General features: G+C 38.6%; 1 protein-coding gene across 7 annotated transcripts in view; it reads left to right on the top strand.

Moving 5' to 3' along the window:
- The window catches only part of traf3ip3.L (TRAF3 interacting protein 2 L homeolog), a 36,940-nt gene that overhangs the window by 4,378 nt on the left and 10,981 nt on the right, over positions 1-21,581 (top strand). For 4 of the 7 annotated variants that reach the window (XM_041581051.1, NM_001094677.1, XM_041581053.1 and 1 more), the window contains 6 exon segments: positions 8,943-9,357; positions 11,783-11,921; positions 13,469-13,541; positions 16,237-16,261; positions 16,910-16,939; positions 18,507-18,602. In XM_041581051.1, the coding sequence (XP_041436985.1) occupies positions 9,022-9,357; positions 11,783-11,921; positions 13,469-13,541; positions 16,237-16,261; positions 16,910-16,939; positions 18,507-18,602 (699 nt within the window). In that variant the 5' untranslated portion in view covers positions 8,943-9,021. 7 annotated transcript variants of the gene reach the window in all.

The following is a 21,581-nucleotide window of genomic DNA, read 5'->3' as shown; positions in this document are numbered from 1 at the left end:
CTGTTACAGAAATCGTTGTGGTGACCCTCATGAAAAGCTCATTCTTAATGCTTTTATTGGACATTGGGTAAGCAGGGATAAAAAAGAATCTCACTATCGTTACTTTTGCATTTCTTGGGGCACTTCAAGGTGTTTTATCTGCACCTTAAGCATAATTATATTCATTAATCTAACAATACACACCTGAACACATTTACTTTTTAAGAAGCCAAACAGGCTTTTAAAATTTTTTTCAAGTGGTCACAAATTAAAACTTTAGAATAAACTCATCTTATAGTATTCCATTAGTCACTATCTCCATCTGCTAATCTTACTTTTTAAAGTTCTAGTTTGTCTTTTAAGACTGTGTACACTTACCTCTATATTCTTTAATTTGAAAGAATTTAGAGATGTTTCCTTCATTATTCTTTATTTTTACAGGTATTTCTGTTGACCAGTGGAAGAGGCCCCTTAAACCGCCCTGGGACTGAGGGCCCCTTAACACCACTGGCTGTGTTATCACCTCTTCTAAGCTAACGAGGAGTAAAAAAAAAACCCCAAAAGATAAAGGTTGAAATTTGAATTTGAGTATGCAGCGGACCTTGCAAAGCTTGCTCTATGGCAACTGAGCACTGGACCTTTACATCAGGCAGTTGAATACACATGTTGGTATCACCTCAGTTACATCGATGCAGACACCCATGAACTGTTTTGCGGAGGTTCAATACTTGTCCTTTAAACCCACAAAAATGTTTTGCATACTGAGCTTGGGGACCTAATTTAGGAGTTGCTATGACTTGTCATCCCTGGGAGCAGACTCATAAGCATGATCCGCACCAAAGCATGCCTTTTCAGTAAAAAAAATTGCCACCATCGCAGTGGAGGTGGACGAGGGTTGAAGGAATCTTTTGGTTCCCCAGTGCCATAGTTTTCCAAGCCTACAGTATTTCAAGATGGACTTTCGTTGGAGAAGAAGGGGGATACATGTACATGAGGGTACAGAAAGGCATCAGAAGTTTAGGGTTTGTTGTGAAGGTAAAGGAGAATCTTTTTCCAAGGTAAAAACTTTTAAAGCAAGCTCTATAAAATGTTTATTGGATGTTTGGCACCATCATTGCTACCAATGCAGTGACACAATAAGTTAATTAAATATAGACAAAAAAACAGCAAGAATTGTATGATATTATATATCACGTATGCAGGAGGACTGCAGACTATTCTGGAAACTGGCTGGAAAAGGCAATGGAGAAAACAGCAAGGAAAAGTGTCAGAAGCAAGTTGGGTCAGAGCAGAAAGAAACTGGAGCTAAGCAAGAAGCAGAAGGCCAGGATCAAAATGGAGAGATCGCATATGGAGAAATCAGAAGCAAAGAAATCATAGTTATTTACTTTGTACAATGTAAAAATGACAGCAAAACTGAACAAAAATACAATTCTCTGTAGAATTTAAGCAAGTCAGAGCTGGCGAATTATTCACTTTTCACAATGATTTTAAGGACAGTAACAAGAAAGTTTATGAAACCATTTTTATTGTAAGCCCTGCCAGTAATACTAATCCTATTGTGCTTCCACTGTTGATCTAAATGCACTTTCACAATGTGTCTAATACCCATATAGGGGACACCAAAATAGGGCAACTGGACCCTACATGCACTGTAAAGAGTGTGAAGGCTTAGTTTCCCCATGTGAATTACTTTCCCCACTTGACTTACTTTCCTGTTTACAGTTAATAGTAGTGAATCACATAAGCAGCTTAACAGTGACATCACTTTCAGCCATGCGTACCTGAAATGAACATGCTACCTTGGAAGGGACCCTGAAAGGTGTAATACAGCGAGATTATGCACCAAGAAATTGTGTCCTCACCATTCAATTTTAGAAATTCACATTGTAAAAATTGGGGAGGCCCTCGTGGACTATTTTGCGCTTAATGACGGGTCAGTAACTTCTCAGGGGATATTATGGGAGGCCCACAAACCGGTTATACGGGGTCATTGCATTTCGTTGGGCGCAGCCCTTAGGAAGTCTACCCACTTGGCTATCCTGTCAACTGAGGCCTTACTGAAGGAAGCCGAGGAAATGCAGGTTAAGTTTCCTAGTAGATCTAGACTGGCTCAAATATTACAGCTACGGAACCAAATTAAAGATCTAAAAATTCACCAAGCGGAAAGAAGTCTGGCTTCTTTGAAGCAATTGTATTACGAGAGGGCAAATTCCTCCCATACTTTATTGGCACGTAAGTTGCGCCAGCGAAAGGCAATGACTACTCCACAAGTGATTCACACTTCTTCTGGCCCTACCTCTGACCCTAATAGAATAATGAGGGAGTTCAGTACCTATTACCATAACTTGTATAATTTGGATCGGACAGGGACTCAGAAGGCCCCACATATTAACGGGATTCAAACCTATTTAAAGGACTTGCATTTACCAACTTTGACAGCCGAGGAGCTAGATACCCTTAATGTGGACATCGGTGAAGATGAATTGTGGGAAGCGTTAAAAACGATGCCCTCCTCTAAAACCCCCGGACCTGATGGCCTTCCCTATAGCTACTATAAGACTTACAAACAGATTCTGACCCCACATGTCTTACGTATGTTTAACGGTTTTCTGAGAGGTGAGAGGGTCCCCCCTACCTTTAAGGAATCCTTCATCACACTTATCCCGAAGGAGGGCAAGGATTTGACCAGGTGTAGTAACTATCGCCCTATTTCCCTACTCAATTCCGACTATAAAATTTTAACTAAAATTCTCTCACTACGGTTAAATCGCCTGCTCCCTAAACTAGTCCATATGGATCAAGTGGGTTTTATAAAGGGCAGGAAGGCTGGGGATAATACACGGAGGGTCATAGATCTGATTGATATAGCTAACAAAAGACGGGATTCCATGTTACTCCTGAGCCTGGACGCAGAGAAGGCGTTTGATCGCCTGGACTGGGATTTTATGTTTCTCACTTTACAGCATATGGGTTTCTCGGGTGAATTTTTGGTTATTTTACATTCCCTTTATACGGATTTAGGAACAAAACTTAAAATATTGGAGAGAGTATCCCCGTCCATACCCATCACTAATGGTACGAGACAGGGATGCCCTCTCTCCCCGTTATTATTTGCAATTAGCATTGAACCGCTGGCTCAAAAGATTAGGGACAACCCTAACATACATGGCCTAACGGTAAGGGGGACGCAGTACAAAATTGCACTATATGCCGATGACGTTATTCTCTCGATCACTCGTCCCCAGACGTCCCTTCCTAACTTGCATGTCACGCTAGATGGGTATGGGAGGTTCTCGGGGTATAAAACCAACGAGTCAAAGTCCGAGGCCCTACATATTAATATTTCGGATCCCCAGCTTAAACTTTTAAAATTGAACTTCCCATATAATTGGCAACCTACGTCCATTACATATTTGGGAGTTAAATTGACCCCCTCTCATAGTTCCTTATACGCGGCCAATTACCCTAGGCTAGTGGAGGTGTTGAAAAAAGACCTGCTTGAGTGGAATCGGTACAATTTGTCTTGGTTTGGGCGTATTGCGTCTGTTAAAATGAATTTGCTTCCCCGTCTATTGTACCTATATGACACTTTACCAGTAGCGGTTCCTAGGCGGACCATAGATGATCTTCAGCGAGCAATCACAAAATTTTTATGGAATCATAAGAGACATCGTGTGGGACAAAAAGTGCTGATGGCTCCTAAAGCCTTGGGGGGTTTATCATTGCCCAACCTGTATAGCTACTATTTAGCGGCCCAGGTCAAACAGGTAGCGGGATGGTTCTCGGAGTTTCCTTTGACTACGTGGGCGGAAATTGAGAGGAATTATATGCTAAAGGGGTCCCCTGCATGCATACTGTGGACGAGATGTAAGCAGGCTGCTCGTATTCTCCCTTTAGAATCTATGAAACAGACGGCCTCCTGTTGGAGTACGGTGTCTTCCCACTTAGGATTCCAACCTCACTTATCTCCACTAATCCCGCTACTCGATAACCAAGACTTTCTGCCAGGTCTGACACCTTCTACTAGGGAACAACTAATTTTGGCCAAGATCACCCATCTTTACTCTCTATTTCACAAAACGGAAGGTACCCTCTGCACCTATAGGGATATAATTGGGAGGGACGGTGGAGGCTCAATTTCTCCTTTCTTATATATACAGTTGAGACACTATGCAATGACCATATTTCCAGCGGCACGACTTCCGCAGAATCACCCTGCTCTGGCACTTTGCAGACTTGCTCCTACTCAAAAGGGTTTGATTACAAGGTGGTATCTGTCTCTTAATGCACTGGATCTTAAGAAACATCCTCATAGGTATATGGCACGGTGGGAGCATATGCTGGGAACTGAGATCCCTCTCTCAACTTGGGATAACATTTGGGAAAACGCTAGGGCGACCTCGGTTTGCGCTACCATTAAAGAAAACATCTATAAAATTATACTGGGTTGGTATCATACCCCACAACTCTTACACAAACTGTTCCCTGATTCGGCTGATTCTTGTTGCTGGAGATGTGGGGATGTCGGGGGTTCGCTTCTCCATATGTTTTGGACCTGTCATAAATTGAAACGGTTTTGGGATATGGTCAGGGGTTGGGTTGAAAAGGTAACTATGATAATAGTGCCTCTGGATCCCTTAGTGTATGTGCTGGGCAATAAAATCCCTGTGATTCGGCATCCCACACAAAAAATGGTTAATTGCATACTTACAGCGGCTAGGGGTTTAATAGCTAAAAGTTGGAAGGCTTTGGCTGCCCCATCTGAGAAGGAATTCCTGGATAGAATCCGATATGTTCGGAGGATGGATTATCTAACGGCGCTCAAACATGATGCGGTAGATCAGTTTAATAAGATCTGGGGTAGTTGGGATGCTATGGAGGCCTTGTCACACTCTTGCGCTACTGTCGGGAATTGATGTGTAACGGGTTGTGGGGATGTTATATGCTGTCAAATAAAGTCAATAAAGATGTCTTGGTGGGACGGTCGGGGATTTGATATATCTGTATGATGGGGAGGGGCAGGTTGGTGATTTGCCGGTATCATTGGGTCAAATATTTTACGGTCATGCATAGGAAAAGTTCTGTTTTCTGTGGGCTTGTATTATGGAAATTCATTTTGAGATGTTTATTTTGTCATGAAAGAACATGTCATGGCCCTCTGAGGGCAAACTGTTTGCTGTCTGTGTGAAATTTGAAAAATAATAAAAATTTTCTTTCAAAAAAAAAAAAAGAAATTCACATTGTAACAGAATCCCAGGTAATGGGATGCGGCCACTTTCTCAGAAGTGGCTTTTATAAAGGCATTACTGAACCTTTAAATAATGAGAAAACTGGAAAAAAAGTTGTTGTTTATGAAAGAAAAGCTAAACCAGGAAATCTTCCATTGAATAAAAATGGGAAAACAACTTACAAAATGGTAAAAAAAAATAGCAAATACTCAAAATCTTGAGGAAAGATGTGAGTAAGAGATTTTTTTGAGTAAAAATTTAAATTGGTACATGAATGCCATGTGTGTGTGTGTGATTTATAGAGGAAGGAGTAAAATGTAAAATCTTTTTTAAAAGAATGGTGCTCTCTCAATGCATTTATCCATGAGAACTGTTCTACAGAATAATTCTCGCAAATGTATGCTTGCTACCTTTAGTGTGACTTAAGGTTTGGCACTGCCTATCTATGAGGGAGTTTATTACCGAATTAAAGTCACCTTCCAGTATAACGAGTCCCCTACCCTCCTCCAAGAGATTAAAAAAAATTTGATAAAGGTATTTTGGTTGTTGTTGGAGCCATAAACTAATGCTAATGTAATCGGATCATCTTGAAGTTGCCTGACTAATATCAAGTACAGTATCTGCCCTCGGGGTCTACTATAGAAGAATGAAGGTTAAAATTGACTCGTCTATGCAGACAGATAGCGACCCCTCTATGTTTATATGCTGAAGCTAAGTAAACATTAGGGTAAGTGTAATGAAGGTATTTTGGGAAATATGTTTAAGAGAAATGTGTCTCTTGGAGGAAGAGGATGTCAACTTACTTCCGAGTATACTGCCGAAAAGCCTTCAATCTTTTGGAGAGTGAATTAAACCTTTTAACATTATGAGTAGCATAGTTCAAGGCCAATTTAAGTACAATCTTAAGTATAATACCCCATCTTACTTTTCTCTGTCTTATAGAAAAATAAAATGAGCGACCGCATCATAGTAAAACAAAACTTAACTTAGCATAGAAAATGTAGACAAGGTAAACTAAATAAAAAGTGGTACCACCTAATAATGTAAGTTATTGCCAAAGTACAAAATGGAGTGTCAACTGAGGTCACCAATGGGGGGGGTAAATCTCCTGGAAAGACCCAAATGGTAGCAAGAGTGCAAAAGAAAGTAAGTCTCATCGCAGGTGTTGTTCCTAGGGCTCTTATGCCAGATTAGAGATATCGGTCTCTCTGTCGGACTTTTGCAGGAAGCCGGTGAACTCGGAGAAGCTGTAGCTGCGTTTGCCAATTTGAGTCTTGATAGCAATGTTGAGCCATCTTGTGGTGAGGAGACAGAGTATTGCTTTTTTTGGTAGGAAAATGTCAGCTTAAAAGGGTAAGTATTTAAACCTGTGTGCAATCAAGGCAGCAGTTACAGGTTTTATCTGCTTGTGGCATTGAATAGTAATGGAAGCCAGGTCTGCATAACGGGCATAGTTATGGCTGCCCTGGAGGCACTCCTGATTGCCTCTTTAGCTTTAAAGGAGAAGGAAAGCTACCAAAGCAGTTTATTGCCAATAGATTAGCCACAATAGTGCAAGCTACAACACTATATTTATTCTGCAGAATGCTTTACCATACCTGAGTAAATGGCTCTCTGTTTGTTTAGAATAACAGCTGCCTTATTAGCTTTTTGTGGCATCACTTCCTGCCTCGGTCTCTCCCTGCTCTCTTAAAGCTGTGAGCTCAGATTACAGCAGTAAGGGAAGAAGGGAGGGGAAGAGGAGCAAACTGAGCATGCTCAAGCCCTGGAGTTTAAAGATGAAAACAGGAAGTCTGATAAAGAAGCCCATGTGTACACAATAGAAGGACAGAAATGCTGTGTTTCTTTTGACAAAGGACTCAGAGCAGCATTACTTTGAGGGTTTACTGGTGTATTTATATAGACCTTTCTGATAAAGCTTACTTAATTTTAACCTTTCCTTCTCCTTTAATGGACTGTAGCGATTATGTGTTTGGGGCGCCCCCTGTTGTTTAGGGCCAAGAGCCCTGTTTACCCTGTCCAGTAACAACTGACCTGAGGGGAGATCAGGTACCAACTCGGATAACGGTGTAAGGATCTTTGTTTGCTGATCTTGTATGGAGTCATGTAGGCCTCGGATCCTTATGTTGTTGCGTCACAACCTATATTCGCTGTACTCCGCCTGATCCGGCTGGCCCTGTAGCTGTAATTGGAGTCTTGAGATCAAAGCCTCCTGTTGGTTGACTTTAGTGACCAGTTCGTCTACTTTGTCTTCCACCACAAGTGTCCTGTTGCCAAGTTCTTTAAGCTCCTGTGTCACATTGTTGGAAATATTTCTGCAACCGACAAGATTGAGAATATTGTAAAAGCTGGTTGAAGCAACTAGTGATGGGCGAATTTGCGCCGTTTCGCTTCGCCGGAAAATTAGCGAATTTCGCATGAAATTCGCGAAACGGCGTAAAATTCACGAAATTTATGACGAATTTTCGTGGGCGTTTCGTGAATTGATTTGCTGGCGGCGAATCGCGCAAATTTGCCGCGAATTCGCGCCTGGCGAATAAATTCGCCCATCACTAGAAGCAACTGATTAGGACCCCCTCACCAGAATACTGGGCTTGAAGTTTCGAGTTTGAGTGGTCGGATTCCTAGTCCTACTGAGGAGATGCGAAAGGTAGGGATTCTGAAGTATCGGCCATGTTGGGAGAATCTGGTATTTCGAGTTGGAAAAGTAGGTGGTTGTGCTTTCCTCTGGGCCATTGATTTCCAGGATTTTGCACCTTTTGTCATGATGTGGCTGTTCCCAAGTCTAACGGTCCCTGATTAAAGAATGTGAGTTCTGTAAATATCACTAATCGGGTCCTCTAGGAGTGTAGAGATTAAACCAGTGTCTGTTCAGGTCAGCGCCATAACCACATCCCAATGTATATGCTTTTAACTTATTTGTACATAAAAATGAGACATTCCTAATGGGCAGCTGTTTCAGCATTCTTGTAACCACTCCGAACTAAGGCCAATTCATTTTTTATTAAACCCCATATTGCAACCTATCAGTTAAGCCAGGTGCTTTTTGGCACTTCAAAGCAAAGATTCACGTGTGAGTAGCTGACTCAAAAGGTCACAACAATAGCAATTAAATTGTTTTGGTGTGATATTTTTGAATGTCAGAGGGCTTGATGTTGAAAATGTTTAATAAAGTGTATGACATGCTCGTAGTTTTACCAAATACAAATAGGTTTTGATGTATAGAAATGTATTGTAAGCAACTTAAGTAAATCTGAATAGGGTAATATTTCCCTAAATACAACTTTTGAAACTACCTTTAGTTACCTTCTTGGTAAATGGAATTTAGTTATTGTTAGGTAAATGTTCTTGTGAATTGTTTCAGATTAGTCTTTCCTTTGTCTCTTGTCTTAGTGTTTCTGTTATGAAAATAAAAGCAGCTACTGAAGACCTGGTACTTTTGACGGACACATGACTGACTGGAATTAAGGGACTGCATAGATTGCCCTTATGTACATCAGGCACTGATATTTAATATGTTTAGTCTTTTTGAGTAAGTGACTGCATATGATATGTGCTGCATATTGCATAATTTTAATGATCATAGGGACATGATATATAATACCCAAAATTAGATTATTTGATAAGTGGGATGCTGCTTTTTTCACATCCTGCATATTGAACCTTTTTATTTAGAGCAGGTTCTCAACAGATGTTTATTCCATGAAATATTCTCTATTTCTCTTTTGTAAGGACAAATAAGAAGACAGATGCTTACTGTGTGAACGGTATAAGACTATACTAATGATCTGTAAAGGTAAAAGTCCTGGTCATGGAGACTTCAAAATCCCCTACAATCCAAAAACAGGAAAGGTTTGAGGACAAACTTGAGAGGAGGCTGGAGTCTCATGAAATCTTGCGAAGTCGCTTTAACATCACTTCCTGTCGGCAGGACATTCCCAGCTGGGGAAGAGACCAAGAAAACCAGGGACAGTCTCCACGTCAGCAGGAGTTCTTTAAGAGGAGACATCTGTGGGCCGAGGGTTTGGAAAGCAGGCGAATACAGTCTCCCCCAAAATTCCAAAAATATATTAAATATTCTTCATTGAAGCAACGTACACATTTTCAGTCCATAACTACTGATAATGGCTTATCAGCAGACAACAAGGTAAATGTTAATGATATTTGAGTCATCACATAAGTACTGTATTACTAATTTTATCTTATTTTTATACAATTCATAATTAAGCGTAAAACTGTTCAGTTTGTTGATGCTTGTAACAGAAACATTAAAGATACAAAAAAAAAACAGGCCTGGCCTCACTGTCCATCTTTCTGCTGTGGGACTTCTCTGACAAGGATTAAAAATACATATTTTCTACTGAAGAACACACAACAATCTTTAATCCTTTTTGTGATAAGCTCAACAGAGTTATAAATAGACAAACAGCATTTGTAGTACTATCCTTGTGCAAGTGAGGGTGAGGCAATGTTTGAATTGAGTGATATTTCTGGCTTGTATGGGGTTAATGCAGTACTCTGTATCCATTATTTTCAGTGATCTTACTGGTATATCTGGGGTTAATGCAATCCTCTCAATTCATTTTTTTACCAGCACGCGTGGGTCATTATAACTAAATTTTGTGTTGTAAAGAGTGTGTGGCCCACAAACTTCAGCGACATGCTAGGAGTGCATATTTTAGGGCTGCCAGATTTACATTTGCTGCATATTGCTTTATTAATATTCCCACAATTTGTCCCTGTGTTTTGCCTTATTAAAGTAAAAACCTCACTCAAAAAGATGGCTATCATTTATGTTACACATGCTTTGTAATTCTCAAGTTCTTTACTTTTAAGATGGAATACAATATCATTATTTTCTAAAATAAAGATTTCATAATTGTATTGGGCAAGCTGTCCTAAAAGCCCTGAGAGGTATTTCATAATCATTTTTAAAATTAAATCTGCCCATAAACTTGTTTGTATTTTTGTTTATGTTTGAAGGAACAGTAACACCAAAATATGAAAGTAATGGAACACAAAACTGGTGTGATGCTTCAGAAACGCTACAATATTTTATATAACAAGCTGCTGTGTAGCCATGGGGGCAGCCACCGAAGGCTGAAAAAGGAGAAAAGGCATGTGATTGACAATTGTTAACACATAAGCTCTATAGTATACAATGGGATCCTCCACACCATATCTGTTATCTACTGCATATCCTGTGCTTGAATGGCTCCCCCAATGACTACACAGCAGCTCTGCAAAAAGTTAGCAGCTCTGCAAAAAGTTAGCAGCATTGACAGCCCCTTGGGCAACGAGGCTGGGGGGCTGTCATGACTGTCCTGCGGATTGCGTGTCTGCTGCACTGACCTGCTTTCCTCTTTCATCTGCGAAGCCCACGCACAGCCATCAGATCGTCCAGGAACGGTAAGTGGCCTTTATTTACACACATTTATATACATTTATACACTTTTGTTTTGCACACTTATATGCACTTATATACACACTTACACAGTCACACAACTTTTAGAAGTGCACACATGTGTATTCTTTTGTATACACAAAAAACTCACAAAGGTTTTTTTTTACTTATTCATTTTACCAATTTGTGTTTTTTTTTACCCCTAAAAACTGTTCATTTTGGCAGTGTGACCATTGAATTATCTATTTTGGTCATTAATTTTGTTATTTCATTGATTTACACAATTTTTGTGGTTTTATTGCAATTTTATCCCTGCATTATTGTTCCTTATGTATCTTTAGTGTAATTTTGCTGTTTGGTGCTTTGGTATAGAAATGTATTTTACCTTGTTTTATCCGTCAGAATATGTACTTTCCAAAAATATATGGTTTTCTGGGGCTCTGTTTTCAGCAGCTGAGTTGGCCAGCGTGAAAATTCATACAGTATAATACACAAGAGCCATGAATATCTTGTAAATTATATCCTTAAAAATGGTGCTTAGTGATGTCATTGATTATAATCAGAGCTTAGTGATGTCATTTCTGTCACATGACTCATTGAATCTTGTGTATTATAATAAATACAATACCCCCTGTTGCAAAATATGAGAATATTAGAAGTCACATGACCTGTATAAAAGCATAATGGTCATGGAACGCCTTTGTAACTTTGTTGACTATAAAAATGTAGAAAATCCAGGTATTAATCATAAAAGCCAAGCTCCCACCTCCCACACCCCTTCCCCCTGAAAAATATATAGGAACTGGTGATCTAAGGTCATGTTCCAGGTGGAGACAGGGGTTCGTTGTTTCTTATCGGCCTCCTGGCCTGCTTCCCTTATAGTTACGCCACTGTTCCTTTTATTTAAAGAATTTACCATCCTGGAGTCATCCAGGGATGACTGGGATCTGCAGATTAAAAAAATCATTTTGGGGTTGCTAGCAGTAGTTTTGTTCTTACTGATTTTCTATATCTTTCCTTCTTATTTCTTAAACTTTTATATTTATCTGATAAAACTGGATAAGTATTACAGTGTATTTTTCTGTCAATTGTCTGATCAAATTTTGTATTTTAATATAAACCTAAATGCATTGTATGTAATGTAGCACTGGATCTTTCTACATTGCAGTTTTCCAGAAAACATAATCACTCCATGACTTACCCATTTGACTGTAAAAGTTTGAACCTGGGTACACTATACCACAATTCTCAATGGGATTCTACGCAGGACCTAATCAACCAGAATAAAATGTCAACAAAAGAAAAAGGTAAAGCAAGCAAAATGGTACGGGATCTGTTACCTTGAATGCTTAGAACTTGTGGTTTTCCAGAGAAAAAAACGATTGGAAATTTTGTGCTTAAAGGGGTGGTTCACTTTTAATTTAACTTTAAGTGTGTTATAGAATGGCTAATTTGCATCAACTTTTCAATTGGTTTTCATTTTTTATAGCTTTTAAATTATTTGCTTTTAACCCTTTCCAGCTTTCAAATGGCGCTCACTGACCCCATCTTAAAAACAATTGATTCTGTAAGGCTACAACTTTGTTGTATTGCTGCTTTTAATTGCTCTTCTTTCTTTACATTCGGGTCCTCTCCTATTCATATTCCAGTCTCTTATTCAAATCAATTCACGTTTGCTTGGGTGCTTTGGACCCTAAATATCAGATTGCTGTAATTTCATAGAGCTGTCGAATAAAAAGCTAAATAACTCAAAAGCTGCAAATAATAAAAAATGAAAACCAATTGCAAATTGTCTCAGAATATTGCTATCTACAGAATACTGAAAGTTTAAAGGTGAAGAGCCCCTTTAAAGTGAAAATATACCTCATTTGATCTCATTTATTTTAGGTTAACTAAAAAAAAGTGCATAAACACTCTTTGAACTTACAAATATAATTTTTTTTTTACCCAGATGTTTCCATAGTTTGAAAGGAACAATGATTCGTATAAGAACCATTTCCAAACCCCTCCTAGGCTGACAGGCAACCCCTCCCTCCACTTGTTTCATTGTGAAGTAATACATTTTAAGGCCAAGGGGCAGATTTATTATTTATATTTTTATTATGTATGAAATTAGAGCTCAACACAGAAATACTTAGCCACTTGCTATGGGATTTTTAGAAGCATATTTATTTGTGGCTGAGAGTTCACTATTTGATAAATATGCCTCTAAACATCCTTTAATGGTACGTGTGTAAACATGACTTTGTAAATCAAATAATTGCTTTGTCGAGAGTTTAAAACAACCTCCAATATTAATGAAAGAATAGTACCTCTTTAAGGCATAAATAAATATACACATGAGAATACTGTGTATGTGTTTATATTTAGAAATAAAGTTGTGCAATCACATATGTATCCTTTCACAGGATAGCAAAGTAATACAGGTATGGGACCTGTTATCCAGAATGCTCGAGACCTGGGGGTTTCTGGATAACAGATCTTTCTGTAATTTGGATCTTCATACCTAAAGTATATTAGAAAGTCATGTAAACATTCAATAAATCAAATAGGCTGGTTTTGCTTCCAATATTAATCATATCTTAGTTTGGATCAAGTACAAGGTTCCTACTGCATAAAACTTATTGCATATCTGGTTGAAGCTTTGATAAATGCTGACAGACGGTAGATTATTTTTTCTTGCTAATTTGGCATCGGTCAGCTGTTATGTGGACGTTCTGTGGGTCAGACCATTCATGATTGTTGTCACTGATGTGCATACAACTGAAATGCAGATAATCAAACACCATGTTATATACTGATATTTTTACAGCAAGTATATTGTAAAATAAATTATTTAATATTTTTGTTATAGGAGTTCAGACAACTCAGACAAGCCAGGATTTAACAAGCATCTGTATAAAAAGAGACTCTAGCCAGCAAACAGAGTAAGTATTTTATTACAACACTTTTTACTAAGCAGAGTTCCCAATAGGAATACCAGGCCAAAGAGTCAGGGTGTCCACCAAATCAATAATCAATAAGTATTTTATTACTAACACATAAGTTCTGAACTGTAACCAGGCAGATAATGATAGGGAAAAGGAAAAACATGGAAGGTTGTGTTTACAAAATGCAAGTGTAAGTGCAAATTGGTGCATTCCAGTACTTTTCACAAAGTTACTTTCACCTATACACACTCCTAGACTAGTGACAAAATTCTGGGTGAGCAGATGCAAGGGAGCCATGGAATTTACACTTGCCTTGACATGTTCACGGCACCTCAACATGCAACCGACTTGCAACTTATAAAGAATTATAGCTAACGCTATTTCTGGTTCCACAAGCTTCAAAGCCTGGAAAATTATGCAATTCACAGTAGAATTGACTTCATTGAAAAGCCTTTACACTGCCAAGTGGTGTCATTCTTGTCAGTCACAGAAGGCACAGAGACATGATGTTCTCTGAATACTGGAAGAACATTCCAACTGAGAAATACCGGGTGTGCCATTATCATTGGTGTTTGAAGACTTGAGGTAGTTTTAGAGCAGGGGTCACCAATTTTGTTCACCCATGAGCAACATTCAGATGTAAAAAGAGTTGGGGAGCAACACAAGCATAAATATTTCCTGGGTGGTGCAAAAAAAGTGCTCTGATTGGCCATTTGGTAGCCCCTATGTGGACTGACAGCCTACAGGAGGTGCTGTTTTGTGGTACACCTGGTTTTTTTTGCAACCAAAAGTCGCTTCCAAGCTGGGAATTCAAAAATAAGCACCTGCTTTGAGCCACTGGTACCAACAGCTAATGGGTTGGTGAGCAACGTGTTGCTCAGAAGCCACTGGTTTGGGATCACTGTTCTAGAGGATGGGTTTAGCACAATACAAATATAAGCAGCTAGTGTGATGTGATGATGATGACAAAGAAGGAGTAGGAGTTTGATTGCAGAAAAAAGCATATGCCCCCTCTGAACACAAGGATTTGAAACGAAATTTGAGCCACTGGTACCAACAGCTAATGGGTTGGTGAGCAACGTGTTGCTCACAAGCCACTGGTTTGGGATCACTGTTCTAGAGGATGGGTTTAGCACAATACAAATATAAGCAGCTAGTGTGATGTGATGATGATGACAAAGAAGGAGTAGGAGTTTGATTGCAGAAAAAAGCATATGCCCCCTCTGAACACAAGGATTTGAAACAAAATTTATTGTAAGATAAGTAACCAGTAGGTAGTGAAATAAAGGGGTACTGCATGTGGGACCAAAGGGGAGGTGTAAATCTGGCATCCATGTTCATAATGAATGATTGGAGTAGAGCATGAACTGCAGTAATCCACAGATAATAAGGTTTACATTTCATCTTTACACATATTACGGATACATAAAAGAAGTGAGTGCTAGTACAAGGTAGGGTGGAAGGCAGGAGAAATATTGAAAGGATAAAGAAAATTAATTTTCAGATGTTTGTAAAAACCTTAATCATTTGATCAGTACCAGTTGTTTTTGGGTGTACATGATACAAATAAAGAAGGTAAGCAAGAAGCAACACAGGAGATACAGAATTATAGGATGCAATACAGGAGAGTAGAGTCTTAATCCTGCTGGATTTTAAAAAATGAGAGAAACTAAAATAGTTCATTGTACATATACTGCTACAGTCGTTTTGAGAGGGAAACTTGACTCTGACTTATAACTTAAATTGGCATAGAAACCAAACAAATTTTTTTAAAGAAAAACTATTTACTAAATCCCTGAAATTGTAGTGGATAAGAGAAGAATTGTTGTATAATAACAATCCTTTACAAATTCAATATGAAACCCAAATTCTTTTTTTTAAAACCTCCATACCTATGTAAACGTATTTATCAGTTGTCAATCATATATCGCCTTTCCCACCTCACTAGCAATCACTTTCCATTCTACACTTCCTAGGTGTCACTTCTCTCCTCACATTCACCCACTGCCCTAATTGTCTATAACCGAGTAACCTGTGCATTGGCATGGGAATCAGGTCTCACATTCTGGATAATGCAAAGCATGCTTTAATAATGCAGTTACTCCTTCCTGCTTGATGTGATTTCGAATTCCAATACTGAAGAAAACAATTTAAATCACTTGACTAACATGATAGAAAAGGATTCGGAATTATTTCTTTGGATGACAGGTCAAGTCCCCTTTAAAGGTCATTTTTTTGTCTTTGTTGAACTTTTTTTACATACTGTACATGGCTAACTTTTACCTTGAGAGGCTGTGGAGAAATAATGCAAATTAATTATATAAAGCTTCCTTTATGGCTAACTTGGCTGGTGATGTTTAATCTTGAGATGATGTGTGTAGAAAGGAAACTTTAGCTGCACTTTGAGGTGTGGCTCTTTGTGCTCTTCTTTAGGCCTCTCAATGTAGTACTGCCTTTATTTAGCAATAATGCATTGTGAGTGTATGTTGGCCTGTGTGCAAACATGCATATGTGTGTGTTTATAAATACGAGGGATTTACTATGCCATTACAGTAAGTACCAGCTTGTAATATGCCTGTATACTGTAGCTCTTAAATGTAACCACATAGCTTTATTATTCAGTATTAAGATAAATTAGTAATGCCTATGCGACTACTATCTTAGTAATGTTTCTACATTTTATCTTTTACAGTTATGCTACAGCAGTTTTAAATGGAGTGAGTATATTATATGGATAATAGAAGTTCTTCTTCATATTCTACATGCTAAGTTATCTGAATCATTATTTACTCTTTTTCATATATCCCTAATATTTTATATACACTTTAGTGCTGACAGAAGATTTCCCAAACTTCTATAAATAACCATATTTACTTGGAAAGCTGAAAATGTCACTTTATTTATACATATTTTAAGTGGATGTTAATAAGCACACTGAGGGGTTCACAGCAGCATGGGTTAACCAAACGGTAGTATAATCAGAGTCTTTTTATATGTACATTATTGTAGTTGAATTTCTGTTAAACCATTATCACAGCAAAATGTTTCAATTGAAACAGAAATTTTAGAAATAGGCAATAAGATTTTTTCCAATTTCATAAATAGGTACCAGTGTATCATGGTGATTCTCCTGTACACTGCAGCTGCACCATTAATTCAATGAGAGTATACACTAAACACATTCTCTATGGTCAAGTGATGCTTTTCATCCCACTGGAAAAACTCCTCTAAATATGGAATCCTGGAGAAAAATGTTCTCTCTTATTTCCTTTTGAATGTGTGTGCAAAAATGATATTGCTTGCTAGTTTACATGTTCATAGTTGTGCATTTATAACTTGTGAAATGTTTCCTTATTATTTTTCAGGAATTATTGGAACTGTCTGAATACCTAATGGTAAGCAAAAGTTTAGCTTCAATATTGTGCAATTTCATACAAGTCAGCAGAGAGCCCTGTGCGTATAGTGTATAGGGCACCGATAGAATGGTGCCAGCTTCCCTTTTACAGCCAAAGTAGACAGCAGCCCTCTGGAGAAAAGGGGCCCTCACCAAAAACCCATTTAAAATAAGTTATTTAGTTCCTATTCAGACAGACACCCCTTCCACCCACCTGTAAGATTTGCCTTGCTTACAAGTAAGGCTTTAGGGAGATGACAAGTGTGGTAGGAAGGCACAATGGATATAACTCTCTCTCTCTGAAAGCTGGAATGGACAGGGCACATCCCCCAGGTAAAGGGAAGCGGATGTTTGTTTTTTTGAAAATTGTGTGGGATGCTGGGGCCCTGTGCAGCTATATGTGAGAAGTATCCCCTTTGCATAAAATATTACAGTGTTTTTTAATCAAGATATTTCAGCAGCATTTGTAATTTTTTATTTTATTTCCCCAAACTCATTTGCTGTCAAAAATGCCCGTGTGTAAGGACCCTTAAAGGGCAACTAAAGTCTAAAATAGAATAATGTTAGAAATGCTGTATGTATACTAAATATAAACATGAACTTACTGCACCAGCAGCCTAATAAGACAAATGATTTATGCTTTCAAAGTTGGCGCAGGGGGATGTCATCTTGTAACTTTGTTAGACATTTCTGCAATATCAAGACTCGCACATGCTCAGTGTGGTCTGGGCTTCAGTTGGGAGGTTAAGCTTAGGGATCGTCATAAATTATCAAAACAGCACAAGTCAAATAATATCTGCCATAGAAGCCAATACAGCAAGACTGATTAATAATCATAATATAGAGACTACACTGCGTCTCTGGATACAAATCTCTACAGGGAATCCAACAATGCTGCTCGAGTGCTCCCCCTGCCATTTGAAAGTATGATTGTTTACCTGCACAGCAGTTGGGGACCATCTGACAATTCCTATCAACAGCAGTAAAAGAAGGGGGAATTGCACTGCATACAGTCAGGTTTATGATAAAAACTGTAGACATATTTTAATTAAAGTATATTGGAGATAGATTTATTTTTCATTAAAGAAAGTAAAAATGGGATTTTATATTTTTGCCTTTACATGCCCTTTAAGGTCTCTGATCGATATCTGGCAGAAAGTCGGCTAGATGGCGATCGGGTAGATTAAAAAAAGTCGGATCGCGGCCACATCTATTCGTTGATGTGGTCCTGCTATCCGACCGCCCGTTTGGCCTCCATTCTGATACGATGGTTGGACCCTAGGGCCCACGATCGGATCAGCTCAATATCGCCCATTTCATTGTGGGCATATCGGGGAGAGATCCACTCGTTTGGCGATATCGCCAAACGAGCGGATCTCCCTGTGTATGGCCACCTTTAGATGTGTCCCTGAATTTTAAACTGATCTGGTAAACCTCTGAGGCATATTTACTGAAGGGAGAAACTTTATAATAAAAGTCATAATAAATGTCCTGTTCATGGAACATACTTAATTAAAGGGGGTACATTATATCTGATATGACAGTTGCTTTTTTCTGTCTTTATGCAGGAAGCTCTCCACAGAGAGAGGAAACTGAAAAAGAAATTGTGTTGCTTGCAGGAATTGTTTCATACGCTCTTACAGACATCTGAAAAGTCATTCAAGGTAGTCTATCTTTGATAAACCCAGCACATAACACACATTCTGTAACAGGGTTATTCTGATTTATTGGAGAAGAACTATGATTGCTTGTTACTTTACTCTTGTGATGATTTGAGCAATATAGTCAAATTGTGGTCAAAATTAAATAAAAACTAAACATTAGTATCCATGCTGGTAGATGTGACACACTCATTTGAATGTTGTATAATCTCTTTAAGATGCCACATAATATTTCCCTTTATAAATAATATATAAATAACAAATAATAAAATTACATTGGGAGAAGTCTATGAAGGAAAGAATCCTGTTTCTTGGTACAGGCATTGATGCAGATATAGGGGCCCGTTTACTTAGCTCGAGTGAAGGAATAGAAGAAAAAAAACTGTGAATTTCGAATGTTTTTTTTGGCTACTTCGACCATCAAATTGGCTACTTTGACTACGACTTCGAATCGAACGATTCGAACTAAAAATCGTTTGACTATTCGACCATTCGATAGTCAAAGTACTGTCTCTTTAAAAAAAAATGTGTCCCCCTACTTTGCCACCTAAAACCTATCGAGGGGCCATGTTAGCCTATGGGGAAGGTCCCCATAGGCTTTCTAACAATTTTTAGGTCGAAGAAAAATCGTTTGATCGAAGGATTAAAACAATTCGAAGGATTTAATCGTTCGATCGAGCGATTTTTCGTTCGATCGTTCGATCCAACTATTTGCTATATATTCGAAGTTGAAGGATTTATATTCGGCAGTCAAATATCGAGGGTTAATTAACCCTCGATATTCAGCCCTATGTAAATCTGCCCCATAATGTACAGTACATTATAAGTGATCCTTTTAGTCAGAAATACACAATCATTAGAGGGTATTCACTGAGGATGATAGTGGGACTCTCTTCCCCACTTCTATTTCATTGGCCAGTCCATGTAAGGATACTGCCATGGTCAAGACTGTCAGGATGCTTATTACCCATATCAGACGACAAGTCATTTTAGTCTAAGGGTCAGGGGATCCTCCATGTGCAATGCATATGACTTTTGCTATTAAAGCTTTTAAATTGTGTTTTTAATATTTCATCATCCGCAATGGACTACTTTCTTTAAAAATACAATTTTATTGAGCATCATAAGGCCCTGGGCACACATAGCCTTGGCTCCACTCGTTGCCTGCGTTATATCGGCAGGCTGTCAGAAGCAAATCCGATCTCTTCTGTAGCTCTTTTTATCTGCACTGACAAGTACAGCTTCTGTCTGAGTGCAGATACACAGATTGGAGCCCAAAAAATGAGAATGCAGGTATTTTCAGACTCTGCTCCCTGTAAATGCACTCAGAAGAAGCTTGACTTGTCAATGTAGATGCAAGGAGCTACAGAAGAGAGCACAACTGTTGCAAATCACTGAAAGAAAAAAAGGTTCCATCACACAGTAGAATACCATGGCACTGTTCTTCCTGGGGTTGAAATAAATCAATTGGTTGAAATAAATGAATAAGCTGAGAAAGTTTAAATAGAAGCATTAAGCACTATATACATTTATAGGTACTGGTGATAGCCTGAGTTACTGGAGTACGTGGGTATGCAGTTCTAGCTGTGCAATGGGCTACAGCAGGGACAGTTAGGGGCCAGGAGGTTTTATTCCCCCTTTACAGTATACAACACCTAATGGATATAACTTATATTGTACTGCATTCATTAAATGAGAGGTGAAATATTCACTCCAATTTTAGGTGATAAAACATGTTTTATCCCATACTGGCCTTTAAAATAGCCAGATAACCTTCTCTGAAACACACAATCATTATGCCAAGGCACTGCTACAGCTGACATTCACCCAATAACAGACAGACATGTTTAGGAGGAACTAAAGACAGATTCTGAGAAAATGTATATGAAATGTCATGAGAAAATCTGAAAACTCTAGAATCCACACCAGTTCATGTTTTTAGTTTAATGCCTCCTGTAGAACTTACATCTCTGGTGTTGTGTCCACCAATCCACCAAAGGATCTGAAAACAGGAAAAATTGCAGACACAACTTGACTTTTAGGGGCAAATTTATTAAACCCCTGAAAATTCACCAGCGACGGCTTCACTCACATCGCAACACTTCGGCAGGCGTAGATTCGCCAGGACAACGCTAATTCACTAAAATCTGAAGTTGCGTCCAGGGCGTGAACTCTTACGAAATTTTGCTAGTGTTGCTGCACCAAGCAAAGCAAAGTTGCGCTTGCGTTGCCTAATTTGCATTACAGGATGTTAAAGTTCAGTGGACGTATATGTTGCAGCAAATAAATTATACTACACAACTACCAGGAAACCTTAATAAAATAAAATAAAGCTGTTATATTGCCCTACACGTGAGCCCAGTGTATAGTTTATGTGCCATATGTTAGGAAATGTAGGGGGGAAGCGGGTTACCCCAAACATTTTTTACTCTCTTTTGCAACCTATCACCCTGAAAAAAGGAAAAGACGCCAGTGTTTTTTGGGATTACAAAAATTTTCAACTAAATTTTGAGGAAGTCTATCTACTATATTGCACTTCGCCTGGTTTGAGGTGGTGAAGGCAAGTCTGTCGCAAGAGGTAACATTCAGTAAAATCCGCATCTTAGTGAATTTGTGTAGTTACGTCCATTTGCCAGAGAGCAAATTTGCCAGGCGTTAGGGAGTGTAGTATCGCTAGAGTCTATCTCCTTCGCTAGCAAATTTTTGGCAGCGACCGTTAGTAAATCAGCAAAGTGATGAAATGATGTCACGCTGGTGAATGTTCGCCAGCGTTAGTCACTTCGCCCTTTAGTAAATTTGCCCCATAGACTGTGCCATGAAAAGAACCGCCTAATAACTTGAGAAGTGAAACAAAAAAGAACCCCTGGAAAAAACAAATTTATAAGAAAAAGAATTATAAGAATACAAAGTAAGAATAGAAATTCTGAAGATAAAATACGCTTCATAAGCCCTGCTGTGGTTTGCTGATGTTTCCTCTATGAT

The sequence above is a fragment of the Xenopus laevis genome, chromosome 2L (genome assembly GCF_017654675.1).
Source record: "Xenopus laevis strain J_2021 chromosome 2L, Xenopus_laevis_v10.1, whole genome shotgun sequence".
Taxonomy (NCBI): Eukaryota; Metazoa; Chordata; class Amphibia; order Anura; family Pipidae; genus Xenopus; species Xenopus laevis.
This window is presented reverse-complemented; position numbering and strand designations above follow the sequence as displayed.